The sequence below is a fragment of the Phaseolus vulgaris genome, chromosome 10 (genome assembly GCF_000499845.2).
Source record: "Phaseolus vulgaris cultivar G19833 chromosome 10, P. vulgaris v2.0, whole genome shotgun sequence".
NCBI classification, from domain to species: Eukaryota; Viridiplantae; Streptophyta; class Magnoliopsida; order Fabales; family Fabaceae; genus Phaseolus; species Phaseolus vulgaris.
In genome coordinates this window covers 36,378,742-36,388,537 of record NC_023750.2, presented here as the reverse complement: position 1 = coordinate 36,388,537, position 9,796 = coordinate 36,378,742, and the positions used below count along the sequence as shown (strand labels likewise).

Here is a 9,796-nt window from a genome sequence, read left to right as displayed (position 1 = left end):
TAAGCCAAAAAAGAAACAAATGGTGCTTTATTAAGCTTAGGTAGGGAGAAATATTTCATGGAGGTGTCTTTTTGAACACCATATGACCAGAATCATCCACATCAAACAATCGTCCAACAAATTCATTCCAACTTTGTGTTCGTTTCTTATGAGACAAGGAGGAACCTTCACTTGATCTTCCAGAATCCTCTCCAACATCAATTTCATGAAATGTTCCATATGATGAAGGGGAGTATGCTTGTGGAATATCCAAAGCAACTGCTCTCTGAAGGGCTGCATGGTACTCTTCACTGTGTTCTCGAGCTATGGATTCATGCCTCTCCATCCTCTGCTTCGCTGGAATCTCCATATGCTCGTCTTTGTCTCGCATTAACTGAGATGCAAGAAATCAATGTTTAATGACAGACATTACCATTTTAATGTGGATAGATGAGAATGCACATGAGTTCATACCATATATCAAATAACAACACCAACAAAAGGCTTAGCCCAAGTTCAGATGGCATTAATTCTAGGAAAATAATCTATTACTTTTTCTTAAGTTCCTTCAAAAATTTATCTCTCTAAATACCCATCTTGTGTACAAAGAGTTCAGCTTACAAAGATCTAAAGAATACAGTCACCAGTAGCTGTAGGAAAACACTTACCACACTAACAAAAGGGAAAATGCTTACTGGGGGCAAGAACAAGATGTGATACTTCAAGAATGACTGCACTGAAACATTTACAATGTGGTTTTCTAAAATTTCTTAATCAATGGCTACATGTCAATACACTAGAATGCATATGGTATCATAAGAACGTAAGTAAAAAATGTGACCAAGTGCTTGACAGCATCATAATATCTCTACAAGTTAAAGTAAAAAATTACAAATATAACTAGCATTTTTCTTGCATTATATGGAAACTTTTCGATTTAAGCAAAAATTATAAATAAAATCAAATTAGAGAGATGGGATTAAATGTTTACATTGCTAATATTGAATATTCAATTTTATTAAACAGGATAAATTAAATAGATAAAAAAAAATTAAAATAAAGGAGTAAATCATAGAAATAAAGTATTCCAATAAAGACAATTCATCTTTTTAATATTATATATATAAAAATTTCAAAATCAAACTCAAATTAACTAGAATAAGATAATAATAAAATTCAATTTATCCAAAAAAAGAAATATATCTTCAACTTAATATAGTTTATCAAGATTCAAAATTTAAATTGGAAATCAAAGCCAAATTAAGCAGTAGGGTTTGAAAGGAATAAAAAGTTATAGATAAAATTAGTATTTTTAACTCCATCTATGGTCCCACAACTCATACCAAGCTCGGGTAAAATGGGAGGGTTGTGCTACTTGTTGAAACCCCATACATGGATCACTCGTGACAGATTATGCGTTGATGTAAGGTTGCTAAGGGAATGTAATGCTATATGGTTTGAGTACAATGATCAATAAGATAGAGCCACTGCATTGGTGCCTGAATGTAGTATTAAAGGAGCAAGGGCGGCAAATAATATTGATATAAGCATGAGTGCTGATGTTGAGCATTATCAATCTGACAGATGAATTTAGCTACATCAGTGGTTAATATGGACTTTCCAGGACATGTATCCACTAATCAGATATGGGAGCAGAATACTCAGGAAAAAGAGGTTTTTCATCAACAAGATTTGGTTTGTAATCTGAATCGTGAAGACTATCATAACAGTGAGGCTCATACTTTTGACAATCGAGAGTCGATCTTGTAAGATACTATGACTGAAGGTAATCGGGTTGTTCAAAAAGGGAGTAACTGTTCTTTGCATAAGGTTGGCTCTGAACAAGAGCATTCAACTGATTCTGATAACATAGATTATGGTAGCATGCCTTTCATCAAATGCTAATGTGATACTTAAAATTATTATAAATAAAGGATTTACATATGTGATTAGACACACAACAGAGAAACTCTATGATGTTCTTAATTCTATTTTGCAGTGTTTCAGGGACTGATGAATGCTTGCTCACTAATTATAATTCCAATCACATTATCCTAATTCCTAAAGAACCCGGTGCAAATGTAAATGAAAATATTAGAGCAATAGCTTTGGCTAATTTCAAATATAAGATTATTTCTAAGATTCTTACTGATAGATTAGCTTTGGTTATTAGGGAACCTCATCTTTCCCTAGCAAAGAGGTCTCGTTCCAGGAAGAAGTATCACTGACTGCATAGGCACATTTTCAGAGGCTATAAATTTATATTTTAGAGACTATAAATTTATAGACAGGAAGTGCTCTTCTGGAAATATCATGAGTGCTTATGCAGCAGCACAAGTAGGACTGGAATCACCTTTTAAGAAAAAAGTTGCACGGCTATGATGAATCATTGAATACAAGCCAGGTTTTGGAATATCATTAAAGCACTAGTTGCAGAGAACTACGTACTTTATATATACTGTTTTGGTAGAAAACTCTGCTATTATTGAAAAAATCTTATTGCTTACACTGAGAGCCCGTCGGGATTCTCTCTCTATCCAAATGATGGCATGATCAGAAGTTGCATTGCAAGAAAGAACTAAATGCTCAAACCTCCCATCAACAGGTACTGCTGTCCTAACAACAGGTGGAAATCTTCCTATCCTGCAACCAAAAGAGACTATAATCCTAATTATTGCTGCATACAAATAACATTCTGCTCTATAAATGTAGATTAAAAGAACCTTTTAAACGTAAATGCATCCATCAAACCATGAGTCATACTTAGGAAGACTCAAATGTCAAATTCAATAAATCATATTCCAGAAACATATAATGCACCCAGAATAACTGTATTGAGTCTTGAGTACCGACAGACAGGGCATTTACAACATTCTATTGAAAATTTATCTCTTGATGAAAATTCTCAAGTGCAACTTTTGTTGCTTTACAAAGTTGCAAGATTTTGTAAATTTTGTAGAATGTTGTAAATACCTTATCAATATACATTAATATTATATTATGTCCAATTCTCTAGGAATGAGAAAAAAATCAAAGGGAAAGTAGGGTTTGAGATGGTTTAATCCATAAAGGCCTGCTTCTTAACTCAATCAGAGGGAACACATGCATTACTATCCATCCAATGCCCAAGCTTCTTCATGTTTGAGCTGGCATTCTATTGGAGTAGGTCCTTACAAACTTCTAGGGCTTGACACTTACTGGTAGTTCATAATATTTTAATACCAATTTGCATAGAAATCACATGGTTTATAGGTGAACAAAATAAAAATAAGGTAAATTTGCTTGCAGCCGTCTAAAACCTTCCAGGGAAAACCACATGCATGTGGACTGTTAACTGAATGCCGTATTACCTAATTCTGTTTAGGTAATAAAGCATTTAGTTATGTAGATATAGGCTGTTAAGTATTTTGTTTGACTATATATAAACTCTTGTATCTTTCTTACAGAATAATACAGAAGAATGTTATTCAGTTCTTTTCTTTTTTCCTAATTACAATATTCTCCTTAACAGAATTTAAAGGATAAAATCAATTCCCTTGACCACAATCACTATTGTCCTCCAAAATTAGTTCACTCACTACTATGCTGGATAATGTTCAAAACCAAGAGTATAGGATACATTTTTGTTAAAATGAATGATTATACTTTGGATAGTGACCATAGTAAGACCAGTAAGAAGTCTTCCTTTAAGTAGAGGAAGCTCAATAAGATGCCACAGCTTTGAGATAAATAAATGTTAAGTAAAATTTGAGAGCATCATACTTTACCTAAAGGGCTTTCGCTCCACAATGTGATAGAGCCGACCAGGTGCATATAGACGCCTTGGATCTCTGAGCTTCTTCTCCTCCAGTGTGCAGGTATCCTTTAAGCACATTATACACAACAAACAGGGCCAACTGCCAAGAACGGATAACATCCACTGTAACTCATTTTAACCGCAAGAGCTTAATTGCACCAATCCAATGCATATGCATGAAAAATTGAAAAAACTTATAGTGTTCTGGTCAGTATTATGAATTTATTATATCATGCTTCATACAAGTCCCGAAAGCTCTAAATAAATACATTACACGAGCAGAGAATTCATCAGAGAAAATAAATATCCTCACTGGTTGGAATCAGACACAAATTCAGGAAGAAAAAACTGTTTTTGCTGGCAAGGGAAGTGTTCAGCTGATGATCAATAGGTAACTTAAAAATAGTCAACAAGTGAAAATCTTGAAAAAGCAGGTAGTTACCAGTAGATATTTCAAAATGTTAAGTACTAACTTCTAAAGAGCTTAAACCAGCCAGATTTAAGTCCAAAAACGACTTCTATCTCTAACATGCCCCGTTATACACATAAGCCTTTCAGCTTGAAGCACAGATGAAGCATAGACCCCATACATCTTGTGCTGAAATTCAGTTTTATAATGCATTCTTGGCTTTGGAACCATCTCAACTTCTCCCATGAGTTTAAGCTGTAAGGTGTAGGCAAAAATGGTTTTGTATCTCGCACAAAAAGCATTCCTCTAACTTATCCTACGAAAAGATTCTTATTCTATCAAACTTGTGAATAATGGAAACCCAAAAATGTAGGAGATCAGGTGTTTGATTCTCTGATTTGAATAAATAATTTTAACTTTAAAATATTCCACAACTGCAGGCACATTTGAATCTCTCCACACTGTTAGCCCTACTGGCTTTGTAAAATTAGTCTTTGATGTATTAAACAAACACGAGGACAATCTAAATACCCTAAAAGTGCGTTTGAATGAAGACCTTTTAGAAGGTTAATTCATTTTTTCAGAGAATTTGAAATACTCAGACAAAATACGCTGTCTGGATAAAGATTTTTAAAAGAAATTGAAATTCTAGAAATTATGAGTAATATGATTACTTAAAATTATAGAATTTCTAAAATGTAAAAATTTGAATTTCTTCATATTATCTTGTGTCTCACATTTGTGTCTATTCTTTTGATACTTCAACCTCAACTCTGATGACATGTGTGCTACAGGCAATGTAATTGATGATTCCAACCAATATTGTTAGCTGATAAAGACATATGCAAGGAGAGAAGGGGGAGTTAAGATTTTGGAGTGATGAAGATCTCAAGTCAAGGATGGTTGTAGTGTGTCTCACATGATTGTTTCAAGCTTAAATTTTGCTCTAAGTTATTTTTATGCCTTGATTTGATTCATATATCAAGTAATAAAGCTTTTAGAAGTAGTATGGAACCCTTTGGGGTTTGCAGTTGTTTTAATCTGTTAAAATGTTCTTAGATTTTCTCAAATAGCTTTGAAGAACATTTCAATCAATTAAAATTACGAATTAATCAATTAAAATCACTTAAGACGCAAAGTTGAACATTAGACTCTGTTTTAATCAATTAAAAATAGTTTTTAATCAGTTAAAAACACTTAAATCTCAAGTCATTTCAAACTCGTTCTGTTTTAATTAATATGATAAATTAATCAATTAAATTTAAGTGATTTTAAAATATTAAAATGTTGTTTTAACATATTAAAACCCTGAGAGGCTTCTTCTAAGCTCTGTTTTAATCGATTAACACTATCATGTTCTAAAATCTTTATATCTCTCATTTCAAAACTATACGAAATCAGTGCCATTCTTTCTGAAAACACTTTGTCTATTTAGAGAGACTAAGACTTGAGTAATAAAATTCTTCTTGGAGTCATCTTGCTTGAATTTTGTGATAAATACCATGGAACAAGAAGAACATTTGAGTGATCACCTGACTTTGTAGTTGTTCTATTGTGCTTAAACTTTCTCAGGTGATATTGAATTGTTTTTCTGGTAATGGTGTGAACTTGGATAGGGTTTTCAAGTTGTTCTTGTGATAAGGTGTCACAAGAGGCTGAACTAAATTTGGTAGGGTTCAAGACAATAGTTCTTGGGCTTTATTTCTTGTTTTTAAAGTGCTCGTAAAACTTGAAAGTTTAGTGGATAAGTTTGGTTGGAGTGGCTGAACAATTGGATGTAGCTCTGATGATTGTGTGAACTACTATAAATCTTGGTTTTTCTCTCTCTCTATCTTCTTTACTTTATATATTGTAAATTGTCTTGTTCTTTTGCAATCAATCATCCCTATACATTAACTTTTGTCTGCTACTTTCTTGTTCAATGAATTGGAGAAAGCATTTGCTCTTTCATTTCAAAATTTTGGGATGGTTCAATTCACTCCCCTCTTGAACTTAGTCCTATAATTCTAACAAACCCGATCCTATTTGAGGTTGGGGCACAGTCAACTCATCCTCAATTGGGATGTCGTTCACTCGACCACAGTCGAGGCATAACTCAACATCGATTTTGTGACAGAATTACTTATCTTTTGCATATCACAAGGATATACAGAGAACAATTTGAGATTGTTTCTAAATCAAATTTTAAAATAATAATAGCAACAAATAAAAAAAGTTTTAAATGGATTATAAACTAAATTTTAAAATATATTTAACAATAAATAAAATATTGTAACAGTTATATACACACATACACACACGCTTCAAATATATCTAAATGTATCGTATCCTATATTTTCAATACAAGACGAATCATCGTATTGGATACGTGTCCTATCCAATACTCGTATGGTATCTGTGCATCATAGTTTATTACTCCCCTTCTGATCTTTCTTGGGTGTGGCTTCAATAGCCTTCCCCATGAATATCAAAATGGTCCCCACTTCTGTTTTCTCATCATATTAATTGGGGTTATCTTCCATTGATGTCATTGTTGTTTATCAACATCTCTAAGTTGACATTAACTAGGAAGATTATTTTTTTTCTCAACGTAAGTTAGGGTTTTTTAGTTTTTGCCAATAGGGGTATTTTTTGTTGACATTGTTAGGATTATTTTTCTAATGAGAGGAGCCAAATTTATTTCTCAATCAACATTGGTCAGCAATTTCTTAACTAATGCTGGCAAGATTATTTTTCGGTTGATGTCAACTAGTATTTTCTTTTTCAGTTGATGTATTATTTGATCGATGTCAACAAGAGTTGTTTTCAATCAATGACACTAGTGTTCTTACATTGATTGAGGAAACTTTCGGTCAATCTTAAGTAGGACTATTTTCAACAATGTCGCCTCATAGCGATCGAAAAGTTGCTCAACAAATAACTTCAACCAACAACAACAAAATAATAACTTTGACCAATGTCACATTTGTGGCTAACATTGATAAGGAACATTGCAATAAAATTTTGTATTTGGTGATAATTAAAATACTCTAATCAAACAGATTAAAATTCAAGAAATTTTAATTGTCTTATCCAAACAAAACATTTTGAAAAAATGAAGCAATTTGAAGTAATTCAGATTCAATGTATTTTAATTTCCTTAAACTTGTAAAATTCTCTATTCCTAACACAATGTAAGGAAGGAGGGAAAGGAGGAAAATATGAAGATTTTTTACCATAAAAGTGATTTGAAGACATCTTCCAAAGCAGCAGTTGTCCGAGGTAAAAAATCATCCTGGTTTGTCAAAGTAAAAGCATAGAAAATTAGTGCACATAACTAATAAATTGATAAATAAAAATAATAATCGAATAAATACCCCAGTTGGAAAAACAATTATTATATTAATTCTGTGGAGCGCACATTCATCTAATTGTTGAAATTTCTCAAAGCATTCTTTCATCAATCACTATATTTTTCTGGATGCACATCAATTTTCTTTTCTTTTCTCCCAAACAAATATTGCATAACCAATTGTATGAGTATTCATTCTCAAATTATTATTACTGCTTTAATCATGCAAAATCAGTATATCAAATTGACAGAGTATGACCATCCTAACAATTAATACAAGTTCATCGATTATCTAGGATCTAGTTATACAAATATATCTTCTAAACATGAAATAAATTCGCAACACCAACTTAAGGAAAATCATTTACTGATTGCTAGACATGCAAATATAGATGTATTATAAAATCCATCAACACTTAACACCAGAAAGAAATCCAAGTACACCCTCATGTTATTACATCACCAAGAGAAGCCTTTTAACTTCCACCACTCTTAAAGTTGTCCAATCACCTTGTTTTTTTAGTAGATCCTCCCTTTTATGTGTACAAACAAGAATCCAGAGGCTTCATTCACAACCTAAATGAAAAGGCAGATTTCATGCATATGATATCTTGATAAAGATTAACATACAATTTTGTCCTTTTAAACATGAGATGACTACAACAAGTAAATCAGTCAAGTTATTGTACTAAGTTCATATCAAAAGGAGACTGTCCAACCTGAAGTACAACAGAATTGATCACATCTGCATATCTTACAGCCAAGTTGAGAGACATACACCGAGGAGAAGCTATTGCAAAGCACCTTATCTTGTTTCTCGGTATACCCAATTTGTCTCGATTATGAACTGCTAGCATTGTCAACAAGGCCACCACCCCAGCCCCCAGAGAGTGCCCTGTAAATATTAACATATAAGTTGGATTTTCTGCCACCAGCTTCCTAAGAACCTCATGTTCTGCATCAAAAACCCATTCAGCTGCTTTCAATAGCCCATTATGAACATAACCACCATGAAATTCCGCCTGACCCAGCTTATTATCAAGCAAAACAACATAGTCACTTTCCTTTGCTAAATTGAGTCCACTAACAGCCAGTATGATTTCAGCATGATCGTGATCAAGGTATATCATGTATGGTGTAACACGACCTTCGTTATCGCCGTAGTCCTTCCGCAAGATAACCCAATCAGGATTGATGCCATAACCTCCTTGGGGAGCCCATTGAGGGTTACGAATATCATCTTCGTAGACAGCTAAGATTAGCCGACAGAATCGAGGCACAGGCTCAAATTCTTGTGCAGTAGCCAGCCCCCAATTTTCACTCTCATAGCCTGCACTGTACAGACATTTTTTCCAAGCCCAACGAGCACAGGCCAGACAATAAACACACTCAAGGAAAGGAAGCCCACACAAAAATGACATCAATGCCTATGTTTTAGGCATGTCCACAAATCTTACACAGCAAAATAAGAATTCATATGCCTCAAAAAAACAATAGCACATATAAATGACATCAATGGCTATGCTTAATGGATGCTCACAAATCTAACATAGCAAAACAATAGTGTTCACATAAAAAACATTTAAAACAAGAAACTAAACCTATGCCACTGGGGTTTGATCAGGTAGTGATCAACAGAATCAATGTATCATTCCTAAAATGTATACTGAAAGCCTGAGAGAGGCTATTACTATCCCTTCAGAGATGAACAAAGATGGAAGCTACATACAAATCTAAGTTAAAGTGAAGACGCATATGAATAAACTAAAAATGCTAACTTTATGTTGAATTAGAGTTCATAAACTCTTTTCAAGTGTACCCAGTTTGGGAGAGTTGGGAAAATCCAACAAATTCAGTTTACACAAAGCGTAAACTGAAGAATTGTTTTTGGAGGGGAAATTAAGCATTGGATAGATTTGATTAGAGTGGGAATTGAAGCAGTGAGTGAAGATTAGGGAAATTGATGAAAGGAAACACAGCAAAAGAAAAAGGAAAGAGCAAAAGGATTTAGGTGAGAGTGAGAGTAAGACAAGCATACCTGCCAGTTAGTCAAAACGTTGAAGGGTGGGTTTCGAGAATATACTCACTCGAATCATTCTTTTTCTTTTTCTTTTTTGTTTTTTCGTTCTTAAGAAACTTAAGTATGTGTTAAGAGACTGAAATTAAGGTAAATTCAATTTCATTGGAGTTTAGAAACAAACCATAAACTAAACTATAATTTAAATCAATTTAAATTTGAGACTAATCTTATTTTTAATAAAAAAATATCAAATGCATTAAC

General features: G+C 33.2%; 1 protein-coding gene across 3 annotated transcripts; it reads right to left on the bottom strand.

Annotated features, from left to right (window-relative positions):
• Nucleotides 1-9,628, bottom strand: LOC137819129 (uncharacterized). Of its 3 annotated transcripts, XM_068622891.1 has the most exons (6): nucleotides 8,235-9,628; nucleotides 7,400-7,458; nucleotides 3,747-3,875; nucleotides 2,487-2,622; nucleotides 2,129-2,207; nucleotides 1-373 (listed from the first exon to the last, which is right to left on the bottom strand). In XM_068622891.1, the coding sequence occupies exons 1-5, from the start codon at nucleotides 8,934-8,936 to the stop codon at nucleotides 2,169-2,171; spliced, it is 1,065 nt and encodes a 354-aa protein (XP_068478992.1). In that variant the 5' UTR covers nucleotides 8,937-9,628; the 3' UTR covers nucleotides 1-373; nucleotides 2,129-2,168. The 3 variants fall into 3 exon arrangements, with proteins under 3 accessions (XP_068478992.1, XP_068478990.1, XP_068478991.1); XM_068622889.1 differs by lacking the exon at nucleotides 2,129-2,207; XM_068622890.1 differs by lacking the exons at nucleotides 1-373; nucleotides 2,129-2,207 and adding an exon at nucleotides 2,314-2,332 and having other exon boundaries at nucleotides 2,428-2,622.
• Between the last annotated feature and the right edge of the window lie 168 nt (nucleotides 9,629-9,796).

Bases quoted from the DNA above. Each gene is read 5' to 3' on its own strand.
- LOC137819129 (XM_068622889.1), bottom strand. From the start codon at position 8,936: ATGTCATTTTTGTGTGGGCTTCCTTTCCTTGAGTGTGTTTATTGTCTG. The intron at 7,459-8,234 runs GTTGGACAGTCT...TTGACAAACCAG, and splicing joins TCAATTCTGTTGTACTTCAG to GATGATTTTTTACCTCGGAC. The intron at 374-2,486 runs GTAAGCAATAAG...CTTGCATCTCAG, and splicing joins AATCCCGACGGGCTCTCAGT to TTAATGCGAGACAAAGACGA.